Source organism: Pyrgilauda ruficollis, unplaced genomic scaffold, assembly GCF_017590135.1.
Source record: "Pyrgilauda ruficollis isolate IOZ18807 unplaced genomic scaffold, ASM1759013v1 scaffold9, whole genome shotgun sequence".
In the NCBI taxonomy this organism is placed as follows: domain Eukaryota; kingdom Metazoa; phylum Chordata; class Aves; order Passeriformes; family Passeridae; genus Pyrgilauda; species Pyrgilauda ruficollis.
The window spans coordinates 10,295,016-10,316,058 of NW_024531043.1; the positions used below are offsets into that span (position 1 = coordinate 10,295,016).

At 42.0% G+C, this 21,043-nt stretch overlaps 1 protein-coding gene across 12 annotated transcripts in view; it reads left to right on the forward strand.

Moving 5' to 3' along the window:
• The window catches only part of ATXN2 (ataxin 2), a 49,680-nt gene that overhangs the window by 21,854 nt on the left and 6,783 nt on the right, over window positions 1-21,043 (forward strand). For 3 of the 12 annotated variants that reach the window (XR_005956935.1, XM_041488759.1, XM_041488761.1), the window contains exons 10-20: window positions 309-518; window positions 2,709-2,891; window positions 4,358-4,546; window positions 5,239-5,346; window positions 6,248-6,318; window positions 7,007-7,314; window positions 7,744-7,807; window positions 7,924-8,076; window positions 9,020-9,086; window positions 11,003-11,187; window positions 11,806-11,938. Coding sequence is in view for 11 of the 12 variants with exons in the window: in XM_041488759.1 (XP_041344693.1) it covers window positions 309-518; window positions 2,709-2,891; window positions 4,358-4,546; window positions 5,239-5,346; window positions 6,248-6,318; window positions 7,007-7,314; window positions 7,744-7,807; window positions 7,924-8,076; window positions 9,020-9,086; window positions 11,003-11,187; window positions 11,806-11,938 (1,671 nt within the window). In the remaining variant the exon portion in view is untranslated. The remainder of the gene's footprint in view (window positions 1-308; window positions 519-2,708; window positions 2,892-4,357; window positions 4,547-5,238; window positions 5,347-6,247; window positions 6,319-7,006; window positions 7,315-7,743; window positions 7,808-7,923; window positions 8,077-9,019; window positions 9,087-11,002; window positions 11,188-11,805; window positions 11,939-21,043) is intronic. The other 9 variants (XM_041488760.1, XM_041488762.1, XM_041488764.1 and 6 more) reach the window with 8 other exon arrangements.

A 21,043-nucleotide genomic window follows, 5' to 3' on the forward strand; every position in this document is an offset into this window, starting at 1 on the left:
GTTTGTAGACCCCAATTAACCCTTTGGGGAGCCTGTGACATTCACAAGTTCAATTTGACCCCAAAACCAAGGCAAAACCCAACCCTACAGAGACTTTATCTCCTCAATTACCACCTCAATCCATCCCCAAAGGGTTAAACCATGAAAAAAACCAAAATAAAACCCCCAAAAAATCATTTTGTCATATTTTACTTTTTTTTTTTTTCTGTTGCCCTCCCCTTCCCCTCCCTTCCCCTTCCCCACCCCCCCACCCCCATAATTTTTTTCTTTAGTTTTTATACTTTCCTTCATATCATTTGTTCTGTCAGGTGTTGCCTGGCCATCGCCTTGCCCATCTCCTTCCTCTCGCCCACCTTCTCGCTACCAGTCAGGTCCCAACTCTCTTCCACCTCGGGCAGCCACCCCTACACGGCCGCCCTCCAGGCCCCCCTCGCGGCCCTCCAGGCCCCCGTCTCACCCCTCTGCTCATGGTTCTCCAGCTCCTGTCTCTACTATGCCTAAACGCATGTCTTCAGAAGGTACAAATATACCACGATTTGTTCATGTTTTTTTTTTTTTTTTTTTTTTTGTTTTTTTTTTTTGTTTTTTTTTTTTTTTTTTTTTTTGTTTTTTTTTTTTGTTTTTTTTTTTTTTTTTTTTTTTTTTTTTTGATTTTTTTTTTTTTTTTTTTTTTTTTTTGTCTTTGTTTAACTCCTCCGTGAGTTGTTGATGACGAGAGTTGTTTTTTTTTTTTTTTTTGGTTGGTTTGTTTTTTTTTTTTTCCTCTTCATTACTTAACCTATAATTTGTGTTTAACTTTAGTTTATCAGGCTATTTCTATTAACCTTTTGTTTTTGTTTTGTTGGTTTGGTTGGTGGTTTGTTTTTTTTTTTTTTTTCCTTCTGTTTGTTTGATTTGAAGAGCTTTACAAAAACGAAAGAAAGCTGTGAAATTTCCCAAGTTTGGTATGAAATTAAACTCAGCTTTGTAAACGCTGCTCAGTGTCTTAAATTAACCAACAGCAACATGCAGGACCTGGTAACTTTAGGGAGCATTTTTAGGACTATCAATTTATATGAAATGCAAATTTATATCAAATACCAATAACACAGTTGTTCCACAAAACTCATAACTCAATCAATGAATCACCTCTTGTAAAGCAACCAATGACAATAATGATAATAAAAATGCTGTGTTCAGAGAAGGGAAATGTGGAATGGGGTAGGATGAGCTGCTTCAAAGGTGAATTTGTAGGAAATTTTTATTCAGAATTATAAATCAACTCCCTAGTAGTCAATAATACACAGAGAAAGGCTGACCTGTGAGTCTTTGGTAGCTGCATGCAGAATTATCCCAACTAAATTTGTCCTGGGAGGGTGCAGTAAGGAACATGGTTTATCATTTTTATTTCAAGTGCGTTTAAACCCTGCACAACACGGTGTAGCAAGCCTAGAAAATGCAAAGTGGTTGTACTGAGCTCCCTGAAACTTGCAGTGGGTGCTGTAGCTGGCTCCACTGGAGCCATGGAAGAGAGAGGAATGATCCCTGAGGCTCAGCAGGAACACTGGAAATGCTCCTGACCAAAAAGTGGGGGGTAGCATGTGTCTGGCCTACTGTCCATTTATTGTGGGTTTTTTTCTGGAGTAAGGAACTAAGAATCCACCTGCAAATTGAATTATTTCTTAGCATTTGTGGTTGATTTGTCAGGCATGCAGTGAACTGCTGCTTACTGCAACATTTAATTCCTACTGCTGCAAGATTATTCCTGGGAAATGTGTATTTAAAATACTAACCTATGTGAAATTTGCATTGAAGTGGACTTGAGATTCATGGTTAAAATAGAAGCTGACATTTAAAGATTTATGTAACCAGGAAAGATACTTGGTATTTTAGAAGTTCTTCTGAAACCTAAAAGCCATTATCTGAACTTGACTGTTACTGACCTGTGTTAAAAATGAGCTGCAATCAGCCAGATTCTGTTCACACACAGTTTTTCTTTTTGAAGTATCAACATTTGAGTCTAATCCTGTAAAGAAAATGTTTAGTAGGATGTAAGAATTGTATTGCTGCTTAGATTTGAGCATAACTATGGTGTGGCAGCCGTGCAGGCTGTGCAGAATTCCTGTATTCACTTATGACTTTGGCTTCTGGTGTTAAACATGCATGACTTGAACCTTGGGATAACAATCCCTTGTTTAGTTGCAATTTTTGCTGACTTGTAAATGAATTGTGACCTGCTGCAGGCAATTGAGCCTGGCTGCAGAGAATGCTCTGCTGAAATTCCCCAAGAGCATTGGTCAGCCAGTGGTGACTATAAATGGTTGGGATCACTGACCACCTGACAAAAGCACTGGGAATTCTTTATTTTCTGGAAAAAATGTTTGATAGCCTGGAACTGTGCTTATCCAGGAGCAAGCTGCACCACTGACCTTTGTGACTTGGCAGTGGTGGATGCTTGGATTGGAATATTTTAAATCCAGCCCTTGCACACCTGTTTCAGTGCTGATAAAGCCTCTGGACACCCAGGAGCTGCCCTGGGGAGGTGATGAGTGTTGGCAGCCTGGCTGAACCAATGCCTTGGCCTTTTTAGCCTATCATTGCCAATTGCTTGATTTTATTGCTGCTTTATTGAGAGTTTTAAGATTAATTGCAATTTTAAGAAGAGATATTTGGGTTTTCTGTGGTGGACTTTAAGCACTTATTGTGTGGGGTTGTCTTTTTTTCCTCAGGGCCTCCACGGATGTCTCCAAAGGCTCAACGGCACCCTCGAGGTCACAGAGTCTCTACTGGTAGGGGTACAATTTCAAGTGGCTTAGAATTTGTATCTCATAATGCACCTGGGGAAGCATCTACTGCTGCAGTGGCACGAGGCAGCCCTTCAGGTGGGACGTGGTCATCAGTTGTCAGTGGGGGTAGGTAAAGCTTGGCTTATTGCAGATGGCTTGCAGGGGGATCCTTAGAGTGGGAATGCTCAGCAGAATCCTGCCTTTTCCAGGCAATTCAGGCTCTGAATAATCAAATTCTGGGCTAAGGTTGGAGTGGGGAGAAGGATGTTCCCAGATAGCTGAGTGAGAGTTGGTGCAGTATTGTCCTAACTGTAGAGTCAAGTGCTGTGTGGAGAGAAAGGAAGGAAAAGTGTGGGAATTAGTTGTTGAAAGGATTCATTTTTAGGGGATTTATTGGAGGAGTTAGAGATTTGCCACTGCATCCCTGAGTTTGGTTATGGCAGCATGGCTGGATTGTGGTTTACAAATGAAGGAGGTGTTTGGGTAGAGGAAGGTCGGTGTTAAAAGATGAATTGATACTCAAGTTAAGCTGGATGTATTTCTCCTTTAAAATTTACATGGATTTTAAGTGGTGATGTTGTTCTTGGCTACTACAGGAGCAGTTATAGTGAGTGTCTTATTTTTAATCTGTTAATATATTTTTTTTAATATTTGGCTTTAAGCTCAGTCTTGTGCCACAGGTCTAGTCTGGAGCTCTTGAGTTGAGGCCATGTCCTGCTGGGCTGTCAGGAGCTGGGTGTTTCCTTGAGGGCAAGAGAGCAACAGTTTGGTCCTTTTTAGGTCCTTTTTGGGTATTTTTTAGCAGTGCAGAATTCTAGAGGAGCGTAGTGGGAACACATTTCTCAGACAGAAGGTATAAATTAGACCCACATAGGCTTGTTGCCTTGTGGAAAAAACTTCAACTCATCTATTGTGGCATTATTTGTGATTCACCTTCCCTGTTTATATATTATTAACATGCAAGTAGGACTGTTAAACCACTTACCTGCCTTTCTGCTCACTCACTGGGAGTTAATATGTGACAAAAAGCACAAGTGGGATGAGCAGGAAGCAGGAGCTACAATTTACTGTTCAAAGAATGCACAACTTTCCTTGCTGCTTTAACACAGGGGCAAAAATATACCTAAAAGCACTCTTTTTTCAATAGGCTGTGTTGTTTTTTTTCCAGCTGGCAAACCTCCAAAAGAGGACACTGTAAAATGGATGTGTTTTTTCAGCCCTCTTAAAAAATGTTTTACATCTCTTTGTGTGGAGACCTGACCACCTTTTGTGTTCTGCCTGAAACTGGGTTAATGTGAGCTGTTGTAGTTGTACTACTGGGGACTTGGGGAAGCATTTTGCAGATTCTTGGTGGGATTAGAGGGCAGTGATAAATTTTGGGGGACAATCTGCAGAGAAACACCCCATTGTCTATGAAATGCTGCATTGTAAATAACTAGGAGATGTGCCTGAAAGGTAAACAGGTTTTCAGTTACTACATAATACCTCACAAAGTGTTTCAAAGCATGTCTGTAGCCATTTTAAAACTAAAACAAACTGCTGAGCAGATGGGGAAGCTCATCCTATAACTGCTTTTTCCTGTTTGTTTCTAGTTCCGAGATTATCCCCTAAAACACACAGGCCTAGGTCTCCAAGGCAGAGCAGCACTCCCATGGGACCAGCTCTGCCTTCTCCTCAGCCTGGTACTATTCCCACTGAATCTGTTGCCATGCCTGTTCCAGCTGCCTCTCCTACACCTGCCAGCCCTGCATCCAACAGAGCAGTCACCCCCTCCAATGAAGGTAAGTGGCCCTCACTACCTTGCAAATTCCTAATTCCTAATTCCTGACAAGGAATGTGCCCAGGCAAGAGCACAGCTGCTTGCTGAATCATAGGAAAATTTGGGATACATTTAGTTTTACTGTGAGTTCCCATTTCTCCAGCTTTAAACTAAGGTTGGAGAGAGGCTTTTTGCGAAGTATCTATGATGAGTTTCTTGTGCCCTTAAGGAATTTGGGTTTATAGGTGTCTGACTTAATTGAGGATTTTTTTTTACCAAAGTGAGTTTTTGCCTCTTTTTTAAGTTAAATAAACACAGGCCACTGGTTTCAAACACAGCAAAAGGACTGGGGGAAAAAACCATTCAGGAGCACAGTCAAATGTCTAAGAACTCTCAAATCTTTGTAGCATTCTGTATGAAGAGCTTGGACTGCTGAAAATAATTGGCTCTAAATTTATAGTTCGTTCAGTGTGGTTAAGGTTTTGTGTATGATGAGTGGGATGAGTTTAATTGGGTTTTTTTCATTAGACAGTGGGATGGGGAAGGAGGATGAGGGAGGGTGATCCTCCAGGGACCAACTAGGTAGCAGAAAATGTGTAACTTAAAAGGTTTTTCAAGCTAAAAATGGTTAAATCTCTCCCCTGTTTGTCTCTTGCCTTCTCTTTGGTCAGTTGGAGTTGTGTATAAGAATAACTTCGGCAATTTCTTTTCCAGCTAAAGATACAAGGCTTCAGGACCAGAGGCAAAATTCTGCAACTGGAAACAAGGAGAATATAAAGCCAAGTGAGACTTCTCCTAGTTTTTCTAAACCTGAAAACAAAGGTTTGTATCCAAAGCTTTCATGTACTGCAGTGATGTAGGAATTGTGCACACTAAACCTGCTCTCCTGGCTGCTTTAGTTGGCATTTTAAGGAAGGCTTGGAGGCAGTCTGGTGTTCTACAGTGAAATTTGGTCATGCAGTTGTGAAGTGGCACTTTGAAATGTTGTTTGTGACTCATTCCATCAACACCAAGTGTAAAGATGCTCATGTGGATGGTGTGATTTCACTTGTTTTTTTTTTCTTTTTTTGTCCTCCCTTCTTTCTTTCCCCTGCTCACAGAGCTGCTTTTTAGCTGCCTTTGGACTGAATATGTTTCTGCTTAGAGCTGTGCTCACAATACTTCTGAGCATCGTGGTCAGCAGAGCTTTTCTAACTGTGCTTTTCCTATTATGCCTTACATTTGTTTGTCTCTGTAGAGCTGTTTGTTCATTCAGTTCTCAGAAAAAAAAAAAAAGAAATCTCTTCATGTTGTTAAACTGAGAACCAGATTCATTAATTCTCTCATTGGAGAGACGTTTAGGATGAGTCCAGCCATAAAACTCACCTTGGTCAGTGTTTCTCCTTCACTTGCTGTGTTTTGAAATGCTGGCACAGGCTGGGTTGGGGGTTTTGTTGCATGTTCTTTGTGTTCAGTGAGTTCTGCAGTCCCTGCACCTCGGGGCTTCTGCCTTGGTGTGGTGCATCAGAACTAAAGATAAATCAGTTATGTAATGCTCTGCTTTCACTGAGGCTTTCTGTGTGCTCATACACATAGGTCATGGAATTGTACCAAATTAAAACCCAAAATAAGGTGCTAGATTTCATTTTTATATCTGCAAAACCATTATCTTTCTGCAAACTTAGTAATGTGTATAAAACTTATATTAGAAATGCTTGGACAATGTTGATCTTGTATTTGGCAGGTGTCTCTCCAATTGTTTCAGAGCATAGAAAACAGATTGATGATTTAAAGAAATTTAAGAATGACTTTAGGGTAAGTTTGTTTCTGTTAATGGTGTCATCATTCTCATGTGCATCCAGATTATTTTAATGAATTGAACACACTGCCTATGTTAACAGGTCTTTATACTTTTGCCTAATGTATGAAAATATCTGTAAGAATTCATGTTAGGTATTGTAAAATCAATGCTGGCTCTTGTTTGTACAATTGCCTAATGCACATAAATGTGAATATTGACTGTACACTGAAAACAGGACTTGAAACCTCTTTGATCATTAGGCACAAATAATTATCTCACACTCCATATGGAGGAGCTGTTGCAAAATTAAATGAAGAGTTTTGCAGAGGAAAATTGAAGATGAATTCATATTACTTATTTCCTGGTTATAAGGGTTTATTAAATCAGGTTAGCTTTTCAAGTGGTGCTGTTAAATCACTCAGGGGATGAGTCCAGAGGGTTGTCTGAAGCTTTCCTGTCACTCCTTAATCAACATACAGGTCACTTGAGTGGCTGAGCAGCTCCTTACACAGTGCCAGCTTAAACACTCTCAGTGCCCATGGATTTCTTTCCTAGTAGAAATGGAAATGAGTGTTTTAAAAGGTCGTTTCCAGATGATGGAGGCTTGTGGGACTGTGTTTTACTCTGTGTATGTGACAGCATTAGATGGTCTCTCCTGAGTTTTGTATCAATTTACTGAATATATCCCTTGGGTTTTTTCAGTTACAGTCCAGTTCCTCTTCAGATGCAGTGGATCAGCTGCTAAACAAAACCCGAGAAGGTGAAAAATCAAGAGATGTAGTTAAAGAAAAGACAGAATCCACCCCTAAAGAATCTATCATAGAAGCTGGCAGTAACACCAACTCCAGTGGTGGCAGTAGCAAACCCAACAGTCCCAGTATTTCTCCTTCCATGAGTAACAGCTCGGAGCAAAAGCGAGGGCCTGAGGTGACCTCCCAAGGTGTACAGACATCTGGGCCTGGAAATAAACAAGACAAAGAGGATAAAGAGGAGAAGAAGGATACTTCTGAGTGAGTAATCATGCCTTTTGGAATAAGCACATCTTTATTAACAGCAGACCTTGTGTAGAAGTCATGACTGGGTGACACATTCCTGGCTCTAGGTGCTGTTACACAGGAGGAACCACAGGGGAAGGGACTGCCCTGAAAGTCATCTCCTGACTCAGTGCAGAGCTCTGGTTCTGTTGATGCCTAGTTCACATCTAAAAGCTTATTTCAATGTTTTCCTGGCTCACATGAGCTGTGGTATCAACTGGAAAACTTTTGTGGTTAGTTGTAGTAAGAGTCCCTCAATGAGAGTGGCTTTTTGCATGCCATGAGGTGTTTGACTTCTCAGAAATCTGACTCACAGGTGGAAGTGAGGTGTTTCTTAAATTATTAATTGCAGATACTCCTGTAAAAGAATAATGCCCAACTTAATTTTTTGTTCTTTATATTTAGGCAAGTTAGAAAATCAACACTTAATCCTAATGCTAAAGAGTTCAACCCTCGATCTTTTGCTCAAGTAAGTGATTTGATGCTGTTTGTCAATGCCTTTGAGTAGATGTTTATAAACCAACCTTTTCCTTGGAGGATACACAAACTAACCCTGCCATATCCATTGCTCACCTCTGTTTGTAGCCGAAACCTTCTACCACACCAACCTCCCCTCGTCCTCAAGCTCAGCCCAGCCCCTCCATGGTGGGGCATCAGCAGCCAACCCCCGTGTACACTCAGCCTGTTTGTTTTGCACCAAATATGATGTACCCGGTTCCAGTGAGTCCAGGCGTGCAGGTAAAGTGCTGCAAACTCCTCAACACTTCACAGAGATCCTCAGGAAGCTGAGCAGGGCTTAGGAATCATAGAATGGGTTGGGTTGGGAAGGACCTTAAAGATCAGCTTGTTGCAGCTTGGGAGCTGTGAGTTAAAATAGTGAAATAGTGCAGCTTGTATTGCTCTTGTAAATATAAATCATGTTGTTGTTAAGTTTTGGCTGTGTAAATACTGACTTTTCCCAGTGCTCCCTCAATCTGGATGTTCAAATAATTCCAAACACTTGTAAATGCCAGCAGCCCACATTTATTGTGGATCTGTGCAGGTTTCCTGCCAGTCCTCCAAGCATAGTTCTCACTCTGCAACTGTTTCTTTGTTTCCAGCTGTGTCCCACTGGTTTCTGGTTGTTGTAGGGATCACTGGGATTTCAAATCTAGCTCCATTATCATAGAATCATGGAATATCCAGAGGTGGAGGGGACCCACAAGGATCTTCAGCCCAACTCCTGGCCCTGCACAGACACCCCAACAATCCACCCTGTCCCTGAGAGCATTTTCCAACCTCTCCTGGAGCTCTGGCATCCTTGGGGCTGTTCCCATTCCCTGGGGAGCCTGTTCAGTGCCCCAGCACCCTCTGGGAGAAGAACCTGCCCCTGATATTTCAGCCTAACCCTTTCCTGGCTCAGCTTTATACCAAAAAGCTGCTGTGGGGCTGTCAGGTTGAGCCCAGTGCCTGCAGTAGCAGCAGTAGCATTCCTGGGCTGGTTGTTGCCAACCATCTGGTCTTAGTTGTGTGTCCGTGCAGACTTAATGACACTGATCCAAGAAAATCTCATAGGTTAGGCAGAGTTCACTAAACCCTGTAGCAGAACAGAGGGAAACACATCAAAGCTGAGTGGGGCCCCCACCCCAGCACACACTGAGTTTTTAAAGGAATATCATACCTTCAACTTCTTCTGTTTCAGCCTTTGTATCCTATTCCCATGACGCCCATGCCAGTGAACCAAGCCAAGACATATAGAGCAGGTAAAGGTGAGAATAATACTGCCTGTTTGGTTCTCAGTCTGCATGTAGCATGGCTAAATGACAAATGTTTGTGTGTTTTCTAATCCGTGGCAATTTGGTTTCAATCGATATTTTAAATGCTATTTTTATTAAAGGGAAGTAAGTGGAAATACTAATGGATTTTTAGATAAACTAATTCAGCTAAAACATGCCAGGTTTGAGTAATGGGGGGTTGCTTGGTTTGGAATCTGATTTGACAAACAGGAAAATGTCTCTGTTACTTGGAGCTGATCATCTCCTGTGTTACATAAATATTACAGGTTTGTTTAAAGGGAACTTCTCTACTGGTTTGCAGCAGTGCCCCCATTGGTGCTTTATAAAGGGGTTTTTAGCAGCATGCAGAATCACTATTTCTCCAGGAAGAGTTTGCTCTGCTGCTTTTCTGGAAAGAGCTGGTTCCAGTTTGTTCTTGTTTGTTCCTGCTGCCCCAGTGACTGAACTGCTGGACTAACAATGACAATGCCACGTGTTTAAGTGACACCCGTGGCTGTGGGGTCATGATGGGTGGTGAGATGTTCCCTGTGCTGGGCAGGGCAGCGAGGGAGCAGAAAGTGCTGCTCTTGTTCTTGTGCTCCTGTTCCAGGGAATGCTGTGACTGTGCCCAGTGAATGCTCCTGCAGTGGCAGCCAGTGCTGCAGGACAGGACCAGCACTGCAGCTCCAGTCACTGCAGGAGGAAATTGTTTCCTGCTGTGTAGAAACAAACAAGTGGCCTTTATCAACCTAGGGGAGACAAAACCCTGCAATGTATTTCTGTGTTAAAACACAGTAACTTCACTGTGGCCTCACCCCTGAAATCTTCTGGTTAGTAACACTGTTTTAATCAGAAATACATTGCTGAGTGCTCCTTTGCTGGGTGAGGCAGCTCCAATTCTGAATCCCTTTTTAAGTTCCAATATTTCCTGCACATCCATCTGTGTGCAGCGCAGCCCTGTGGGAGCTGCCTGGATTACAGCTCTGTGCCCTTACACTGTTCAAGTTGCCTCCTTTATTTACTCCTTTCTGTTGTTGATCTGCAGTGTAAATAAAATCATTGAGTGAATTTATGGATGTTTGCAACATTTCTCTCTCCTCTCCCTAAGAGAGTGCCCCTGCAGTGGAGTTTAGAGGAGCTTGAGGTAGCTCAGTTAGTAGCTGCAGCCTGACTGCAGGAAGCTGGAGCCCTCCTGGAGCCCTCCTGGAGCTCCCATGCCCATGCCTTATAGGCTGAATTGGTTTGTTCCAAGTGAGTTGGGTGGTCACCTTCTCAGGAGAGCTCAGGTGATCCCACACTGCTCTGCTCTTTTCATCTTTCTTCCCTCTTAATTATTCCTATTCCTTATAGGTCAGTGTTGTCTGTGACCTAAAATTTGCTTTCTGCTGCCCTGAGGGGTAGGACAGAGCTCAAAAGATGTAAAAATCTCGAGTTGTGGCTGAGTGGAGACCTTTATTTTGCTCTCCTCAGCCATAAGCACGAGTCACTTTAACATAGACTCAGATTTCCAGCTGATGGAACAGTGGCTGAGTTGTTCCCATAGAGGGTGAAAAAGCCTTTTAAAGGGGGCAGGATTAATTGGTTAATGTAGGTATCCTGATATAACCTTTCTCTTCCCTTCTGATTCTGGTCAGTCTTTCTCTCCCTCCCCCTTTCTTCCTTCATGAAAAGGCAGGGCTGGGTTTGTGGCTGTGTGTATCCAGCTCAAAGTCACTCATGAAAATCAAGTGTTTCCTGGAGAAACTCTACTTCACACTGTTCCTTTTTGACAGAGCTCTAACCCATGGCTAAAGGTGTGGGGTGAGGGTGTTCCACATGATCCCAGTAACATTATTACAACGTAGAACCTTTCAGAAAGCTCCAAATTTTTTTCTCTGTCTTTCTAACACGAGACAATCTTTGTTTTGCAGTACCAAATATGCCCCAGCAGCGGCAAGACCAACACCACCAGAGCACCATGATGCATCCTGCCTCAGCAGCAGGCCCTCCAATTGTAGCTACTCCACCTGCTTACTCTACACAATATGTTGCATATAGCCCCCAACAGTTTCCTAATCAGCCTCTTGTGCAGCATGTGCCACACTACCAGTCTCAGGTAAGAATCTTTTCCATGCTCCTGATCAATCCAAGCACAAATAATGAAGTGGTTCAGAGCTAAATAACCCCCTTGTGTCCAGTCCTGAGTCACCCTGAAGAGTTTCTGTGTTCTGGAGCACACGTGGTGATCTTGGAATGTGCTTCAAAGCCCGTAACAAATTTTAAGGTCCTAATGAATTTTAATGTCCTAACAACTTTTAAGGTCAGTTTGGAAGTTGGCATTTATTATTGATACGGTTTTTTAGCTCTTTGAAGAGTTTCTTTAGGTCATGGCCAGCACATCTCCTGGTTAAGTGTTTTAAAAATAACTTGCTTGGTGAACTGCTCTTACTTCAAAGGCTGTTAAATCTACATGTGTAATTGGATAACTGTCTAAGCTTAGTGCATTAATAGAGTGGCAAAAATTGGGCATGCCAATGTTTGCTGTCACTTTCTAGCCCTTAAATTTTGGAAACAGTTGGGACAATCACAACGGTGTGAAATCCTCAGCTCGCTCTGCGTTTGAGCAAGGCCGAGTGCCGCCCTTTCAATCCCGACTGTTTAGATGACAAAAGTTTCTTTGGAGTTAATTGTTAACCCAATTAACTGTGTGGTTTTTCCTTTGTTCTGCCTGCAGCATCCTCATGTTTATAGCCCTGTAATACAGGGCAACGCTAGGATGATGGCCCCACCAGCACACGCACAGCCGGGTTTAGTATCTTCCTCTGCAACACAGTACGGTGCGCATGAACAGACACATGCTATGTATGGTAGGAAACGTTTTGTGTTATATGTAACTTTTTAAGTCCTTACCTTGTGCAGGGGATGTATTTAATCTCAGCCTTCCAACGTGGGTATCTCAGTAGATGTGGTTTATATTTCATAAGATGATGATGATGATGATGAGCAGAGCATTGAAAACTAAGCCAGCTGGTTCAAATGAAAACTCAAGTGTGCTGATTTCGGTAGGATGCCAGTGACCAAGATGAGATTCCAACCTGGGAGCTGCTAAAGAATATCTGCTGAAAGAAGTTTGTTGAAGTTCTCTTGATGCTCTTGATACATCATCCCTTGTTTGTTCCTTGATTATAATTAGTACTTGTTTTATTGCAAGGTTATGACCTCAGTTTCAAACTTGACTTTAGTTCTGGCAACTAGTGAAATGCTGTCTTTATGATACTACTGGCATTATTAACAGTATGAACACTGCTGTTTAAGCAAAATAAACCATGTGTTGCTTACCTTTCTCATTTGGTAAGTCAAGAATAAGTAAATGCAACAACTCATGTATTGCTCTCACTTGGACAATTAGTCTCTAGCATTATCAGATGGGCATTTTTCACTCAGAGTGAAGTGCTGAAAATGTGGGTTACCTTGTGACAAAAGTAAAATGTGCAAGAACTTTCTAAAGCATTATAAATGTATGATAAATCAAGGCCCAGTTTGGAGGAAAAAGAGCTCACTGCAAAACATGCTATTGAAAGAGGTAGAGTCAAGGTTGTTTAAGGCTTGGAAATTGTCATAAAATGTCAAAACAGCAGATGGTCTCTTGAAAACATGGCATTTCAATACTTGTTATAGCATCTGAGGAAAAGTTTCATTGGGTCACGTATATTATTGACTTAGATTCTAATAAAAGATTTTCTGTACCTTTAGACATCTTTGTATGTTTCTGGGGGCTTAGTTTTACACTGCTACTTCATGGAAGTCCATGACATGTCATGAAAACTTACAGAGAATCTGGAGTTTAGTGGGAAATTAATTCTGATTTTAAGAGGTGTCTTACCCATCTGAAAACATCTTGTCAGATCTCTGCAGTGGTGTGGTAACAGAGTTAAGAAACAAAAATAACTTATTTTGACACTCAGAGGAAGAACATTTGAGCTCGTTTGTGCTGAAGCTGAAATGGAAGTTACTTGTAGAGATTAATCTTTCTCTCACAGGTCCTTGCTAATTGTATTACTTTGATCTTTTCAACTCTTGTGCTTGAGGTGTCCATGTAAACAGATCTTCTGTTTGCTTTTTCATTAGATTAAATAGAATTCCCATAAAGCGAATGATCAAAGGCGTTCAGACCTTTATTGCTGAAAACCCTCCTCTCAAATTCTAATTAAAATAAAACCAAACATGAGATAATCTGAGATTTGATTCACAATGGTTGCATGTGACTTTCTAGCAATTTCCCATTGTGCACCATCCTTATCTTCTGTAATCAGTGGGTTCTGCAGTGCTGAAGTACAAGCCCGTTGCCTTGCTTGGCTTTGATCAGATGTCTGTATAGTTTTTTTTCACTGATATTCTAACTTACAACTGTTAGATCTCATTTTGTGTTGGTTTTGCAGCTTGTCTGTTGTAGATATGTGACTACCTGCCAGTGCAAACAACTAAGTTGGGTCAAACTTGAGAATTCTTTGGTATTTCCTGCCATGTAATTAAATATTACTTTCCCAAGAGCACCTAATTTTACAGAAATGGCCTGTCCTCCTGTGTTCTTTCAAGTAGCTACTTGGTGACTCTTCTAAATATTCTCCCACCTTCCAGTAAATGATGGAGTGCTTGAAATTTTTGTTACTGAAACCACTGAACCCAAGAGGATCATGATCTCCATGTGATAGACCTTTTCTAAGGGTGTGTTCTTGCCCCGTGCAGGCGTGTTTAGCGAACATGAACTGTCTCAAATGTACCCTTCACCTTGCAAGGTGACACTGACACGTGGAATGACTCCTGATGTTCTGCAGCAGCCTCCCAGTTCACATTTTTGCAAGTCTTGCATGTGCTGAGTGCCTGAAGACCTGGCCCAGATAGACTGTGCTTCCTCAAAGTGTGTCCAGCTGTAACGTGTCCACTTCAGCTTCCATTTATCCATGTGTGGGAAAAGGCAGGAATGCCAGAGGTGACCAATCTGAGCTGCTTATGGAGCTAAAGAACATCATGTTGGAATTGTTCATATCTGACTGAGTGACTATAAGAAAATATCCATAACTTATGTGCTGTCTTTTGGGAATCTTTAAGTTTACCCACATTTGAACTAAATATACCTGTGCACTTTGATTCTGGTCCTCTCTTAAAAGATAATTTGAAAGTACAGAATAACAACTTCCTGAGAAACAACCACCGCTGCTGCTTTTGATTTTACTCAAACAATTTCCCTTTTGGCTCTTAAAAATTGCTATCTGATTTTTAAAAGATACATGATTACTTAGTTTTAGCACTGATATCAGGATTCAGTGGGCCACACTGCCCTTTTACCCTTCAAGGTACTGGTGCTTGCTTTGAGTTATTCCTGCAAAATTCACTCAGTTTTTCTCCTGCATATGTGGTAGAGAGAAGATGTCTGCAAGAACTACTGTCCTGAGACCTGGGGGTTGGGGGGAAACTGCTTATCAAGTATTCCTAAGGTGTGAAGTGTTTTCTGGTAAGATCTGAAACTCCACCTTCACTAATGGTTTTTGGGATGAGTTGAAAGTCTGTGGCAAATAGTAACAGCCTGGCAGCCAAGAGCAATTCCTGTCGATTTAAGGCAACCTTCCAGAATTTTGGGGTTGTTTTCCTTCCTGTTTTGTGAAGAGATAGCTGAATCCAAATTACATACAGTGACCTACACTTGGTGATAAGCACCCTTCCATTTTAAAGAAAAGTACTTTTATCTAATGCTGTTTAATGGGATATTCCTGCACTTCTGGGATTTCCTTGCCAGTTCACAGTGTCACAACCCCGCTGCTGCCAAAAGAGAGAAGCAGAGCTGCCTGGTCCCAGTAACCCCAGCTAAAGACAGGACAGAGGAGTGTTCAGATCACTGGGGTTTTCCCCTAAAAATGGGGAAGGACAAAGTCCAAACAACTTTCTTCCCAGCCAGACGATAACAACGTCTGTGACACTTCAGCCGCGGAGCCACCATGTCCAGGAGAGTTTGAAATGTGACACCATGTCCAGGAGAGTTTGAAATGTGACACCTTTACCTGCCACCCAGCCGACCTGGAGGTGTCATCCTTGCCCTGCTCAGCTGCACCTTGGGTTCAGGAGGTTCTGTGTCTGTCTGGCAGCTGCTGGCTCGGGGTGGCCTCCCAGTCCCTGTCCTTGGGCTGCTGGAGTTTGCTGGCCACCGTCCCAGTTTGGCTCCTGTGTCACACAAAGCCCAGGCTTCTGCTGCTGGTAGAAAATGTGGTTACCAAGTAGAGGGTGGATCTGTCCATTCCTGTGACAATGAACTTGTGTTAGTTTTCCATGTGGCTGAATTGTTTCCAGATAATTGGAGTCCTCTGAAAAACTTAACTTTTGTGTTTAAGAACTTGTGTAAAACCAGAGCTTGGTTTTACACAGATGCATTTCCTGTTTTTTGTGCTCTCATTCCTGTCCCTGTTCTCCCTTCCCTTTTCCCCTTCTGCATATGTTTTACTGGTCTGGTGTTGTCTCTAACTTTATCTGGTTTCTGTCTCAGCAGTAGAGTAAATTCTATTCCCTTGGTAGTACAATGGTGGATATAATATAAACTTCAGAGGATTCTCCAGGGACTAAGAGTGAAGCAGTCACCAAAGTTGTCTTGGAACTGTTCAGAATGGCAGTGCTATAACTGAAAAAGCAAGGGCCAGTTTCTGCTCTAGTGTAATTGCATTTTAACCTTCTCGTTACAGTGGACAGTAATAGACCATGAATTGACATAAAATTTCTTTTTTTGTTAATGAAGATCTGCAGACCTCAGTGTCAGAGTTAAGAAGGAAGGCTTACTCAAGACTTGTGTTTCATCTCCACTAATTTGTAAAATGAAATATCTAGCTCTAATAGCAGCTAAGTGAATAAAAATATCTGCATGGTTCTAGAGTCTTCAAAAAATAATTAAAAAAAAATTAAAACTGACACTGACCTTTCCAAAAGATGGGAAGTATGCACGTGGCAAGAGGCTAATTTACCTTTCTATTTCCCAAATTCAGCATGCCCCAAAATACCATACAGCAAGGAGACAGGCCCTTCTTTCTACTTTGCCAGTGAGTTGGGTTTTTTGTACTAATTTTGATTGTACAGAAAAGCACTTTCTAAAAAACCACATGTTAAAGGAATGGGGCGTGTTGAGGGAACAAGTTTCCTTGCACCAAACCAGGATGTGGAAAACGCAGGAAGGTTCCTCTCAGTGGGCAGGGAATGGAGCTTTGGAACAGATTTATATAATCACAGGAAGCTGAGTTGTCAATTCTTCAAAAATTTATTTTGAATATGAAATAATCTCTGACTTCACTACCCAGTCTTTTCATCTGCAGCTGGAAATGGGCTCTAAGAAATCCTTCCCTGCGAGGGTGGTGAGGCCCTGGCACGGGGTGCCCAGAGAAGCTGTGGCTGCTCCATCCTGGAATGTCCAAAGCCAGGTTGGATGGAACAACCTGGGCTAGTTGAAAATGTCCCTGCCCATGGCAGGGGGTGGAACTGGATGATTGTGAAGGTCCCTTCCCACCCACACCACTCTGTGATTCTGTAGCCTCTGTTTAAACCTGTGGGAGCTGCCTTGCTCCCTTTCATGAGCCAAACAGGATTTTTACACCTGATGAATTACCAGCTTCCTAAAAGGAGAAAAAATGTGGGCCTCATCCCTTTTAAAAGCCATGGCTCAAATTTTGAGCCCCTGGGAGGAAATAACTCGAGCTGCAGCTGAGGTGGAGGAAGTTTTCTGTAGAGCTGCCACTGAAGGAGCGCTGGGAACAGCTTGTGGTCATCATTGTATGACAGGGATGAGATGAGGAGTCCTTGGAGCTTTCTCAGTTCCATTCCCTGGCTCAGTTGGGGCTGTGCTGGTCACCAGCATCACTGGAGGCACTGGGAGAGGAGCTGGTGCTCTCTGGACACAGCAGCCTGATCCAGCTCATCCAGGAAAGGCAGAGAACTGCAAAATCCTGCCTTGTCTGCTGGTGTTGAGCAGCTGCTTTGAGGAAGCTGAGGTTTGAGGGGGGTGCTTGCAGGATGAACTCTCACCCAGGACATGGGAAAGGAGGAGTTGCAGTTTCAGGCTGTTTCTGTTCTTGCTCCTGTCCTGCCCTGGCACTTGTTGCTGTGTCTGTCTGTAAGTCTGTGCAGCTCATGCCAGGCACTCTCCTGGTTTGGTTTTTTGGTTTTTTTTTCTTTTTTTTCATTAGCTCATGCAAGAGGGATGTGAGAAAAACCACTTGTTCTCCAAAAATCTGCTCTGGAGCAGATTTCCTGTGTTTCTTGTGCCACACTGGTTCTGCCTGGGTGGGGGCTGTAGGATGCTGACCTGTGCTGTGTTCATGCCTCTTGGTTTGGTGCACTGAAATCACTTCAATAACCTCGTTCCTTTCTTGGATTATCTTTGAAGTCAAGTCCACTCTACCTGTGTAAAATGACTTCTTGAAATGTTTGTATGATGAAAGAAAGAAACATTTGCTATTTCTTTGCTTCCTACCATTCAGGTCTTTTAAATGTAGTTATCCTCACCATCTTACTGGCTCTGGCAATAGGTTTGAAGTTTGTTCACTGGTCAGTTCTTGAAAATAGGCTCTTCATTGCATCTTTGGACCGTGACCAACGCTGACCAACATTGGCACCATTGAAATTCCAGGGAAAAAACAAAATTACAAAATGACACGATGTGGTTTCACATATTCCCTTGTAGCTGGGAGTTCTGCTTGATTTCTGCTGCTCTGACCTCTTCTGATTTCAGCTTCTTCTGTGGGTTCTGTGGCTGACTACTTCTTGTTTGCTCTCAGAAACGGGGTGCAGTTCTGTAGAGTTGAGTTCAGTAATTCAATCCCTGTGATGTTCTTCTCCCATCCCGTGACTGAGTCTCTCCCCTCCCCTGTGTCCCTGCCAGGTCAGTGCAGTGAAATATCTCACATTAGACCCAGTTTGAGTAGAAAGATGCAGAAGTGAAGCAGGGCAGCCCAGGCAGAGGAATTTAAGGCATAAAGGGTGAGAAACTCAGTGTATTTGTGCTGGAGTGAGCTGAGGTGACTTGCAGCAAGGTGTGTCCTTTCCTAGAGCTTTCCTGGCACATTCTCAGATAATAGGTGGCCATTTGGACAATTGGGGGAAAATGTTGGATAATGGGTCAATGGGTTTTTTTTTTTTTTTTTTTTTTTCCCCACCTCCTGTCTTGTCTTATTTGCTGTTAATTTGTGTAGTGAGCTGTTTTGATCACCAGGCAAAAATTCCTTTTAAAAATCCCAGGGAAAGTGCTTTAGTTCTGGCTGAGCAGGTGAATTTTTGATGGCTTTTACAAGACTCCTTTGACAGCGCTGCTGGTCTCAGAGATTTCATTGGCTTGGTAGGAATTACTTGCACTAACTAAACATGAAAAACCATTTGCACTGCTGGAGTTGGAGTCTGAGCCCTGGTTTTGAGCTGGGAATGCATTTCAGACCTGCTGAGTCGTTCTTGGTTTGTGTGCAGGGACTGGCCACGATTTAGAGAAGTGCCCAGATAACATTTTTTTGAAAGGCACTTTTAATATTACTATTAAAACATAATTTGCAGCAGCATCTGAAGTGGTTTTAAGCTTTACAAATTTGGTCATTAGGGTGACCTGCTAAAGACGAAATGAAGGAGAGGAGAAACTGAAAATTAAATATTTTCAATATACAAAAGTCCAGTGCTTCAAATCCAAAGCTATGGATAAAATATTAGGTGGTTTTGGAAGAGCTGTCACTAAGACAAAAACCTGATCCTTCCCCGGGTTTATTTCTATTCTTTAGGGTGCTATTCCTTGCTTTAACTAATATCTTAAGAGAGAAATTCCTTATTGTGAAGTTTTATTGTAGAAATATTTGCTTCAGAACGACTGAGTTTATTATTCTCTTGGCCATAAAGAACCAAAAGATGAATTGCACCAATGGTTTAATGGAGTCCCACATTATTTTGGGGGCTCTTAACAAGTGATGTGGGAAGCCTTGAGTATCTTACAACTTGGAATTAAATTTTATATACATTTTAAAGCCTCTTGAGTGGAGGTGCAGTTCATTTGTAGTCAGGCTTGCCAGCTGAGGCACTGGGAGGATTGCTGGTCTAAGGTGCCCTTTGGCAAGCAAGTCATCCCTCCTTCCATTTATTTCTATTAATTTGACAAAGGTAATCATTTCTGGCCTTCTTCAGAGTGTGTATAATAATGAGGTTGAGAAATTGTCCTCCTGTAGAAAGCCATAAACCTGGTACTGTAAAAATGATCAGTGTTGCCATTGATAATTTTGGTGTTGTCAGAGGAGAGATGTCTGAAAGTCAAGTAGGAGCATGGCAGGGATGCTGCTGCAAAATACATTTTAGTAGTGATACAAAATAAATCAAAAATACTTGGATTTAAAGCATAACAAAATGCTGTGGCAGAAAATCCTGCTGGTTTTGACAGTGTGCTTAGAAAATATTGAGGTGTTTTTGAAACCCCTCTCAATCAGGAGGTCTCAGAGTGTACAGCTGTGCTTGCACATGTGGATAAGAACATTAGGATCAACTCCAGGCTGCAGGAATTTAGTTCATCTGCATTAATAGCCTGAAACTGCTCATCACTGCCAGGCCATTTGCTCAGTGAAGATTTAATGGAGCTTGCCAGGGATTAAGTTAAATGTGGCAGGCAGTTATTTTCTAAAGGAGGAACCTGCACAGGGAAAAAACCTCAATTAGGCAAAAATATCCTGGCTCTCTGTATTCTGGTGAGTTGGAAAGTGTCAGAACTTGGATTTGTAAGGTTTAGAGCAAACCAGCCTGGAGGAAAACTGCAGTGGCCATCAAGTTCTTATATAATACCAACCCCATTAAAAAATAGATATAACCTGGTAGATACTCATCAGTAATTAATTTCAGAACCACCAAAAGGCACCAAAACAAATAAGGAACAGTTGAAGGAAATATTGAGGAGCAGGCTGATAGTTTTCTTTGGTTGTTTGCTTTTTTAGCACTTTGTCAGCAAAACTCTCCTTGGTCTTTTAGGCTGTGACATCAGAGGGCTTAACACGTGTTGTCACACACAGAAGTAGCTGCAGACATGGTCTGGTTGTTGCACAAGACCTAAAAGAAATAGGGGAAGCATCCTCATTTTTAGGGTCCTGCTTTTGCATTGCATGCTTTGTGTTGAAAGGAATGCTTGTTGTCATTATGGCTTTTCATACTTGCTTAGATTCCCTCAAAAGTTTAAAAAAAAAAATAGGATTTAGTGTGGCCCATTTGAAGCAGGACAGAGCAGGATCCAAGAAGGAACTGGGTGTTTGTTGTTGGAGACTGGCACAGCTGTAGCAACAGATGTGGCTTCACTGGGGTAAAAGTTTTCTGTTGTTCAGTTTCTTCCTTTTTGGGAATTTTGTACCTTATTTGCTTCTGATTCAAGGAATGAAGAATTCCGTGGCAGCGTTGGGGAACTCACAGGATGGTGGTGATCCAGAACAGATTGGCCTCGAGGGCAGAGGCAAAATGGGTTATTTTAGCACAAGAAAGTGGCTTCAGCAAAAATTTGATGCTCGAGCAGCCTCAGTTTTGTCAGCTGTGATGTGTTTATTGACTCTGGAGTGCACAGGCAGAGTTTGTGCTTCCCTCTGACTGTTCTGTGAGCAATTTCCAGAAGAGTAGCATGGTGAGGTTAGCCAGGTATAAGGCCAAAGAATTTTTTTTGGATGGTGGAAATAAAAATGGCTCGTAACACCTTTGAAAAGTATATCTCAGGAAATCCTAAATTGTATGAAAATTATAAATTTGATCTTTGAAACTGGTCTGTTTGACAAAACAAAAGATGAAATACTGCTTTTCTCTATGTAGTATCTGTTACATTGTCAAATTAGGGAAGATGAGCTGTCTAATTATGGTTGTTTATAGACTTTCCTGCCAAACCAAACTACACAAAAGCAAGGTAAGATCATCAGCTATTTGCAAGATAAATATATATATATATTTAT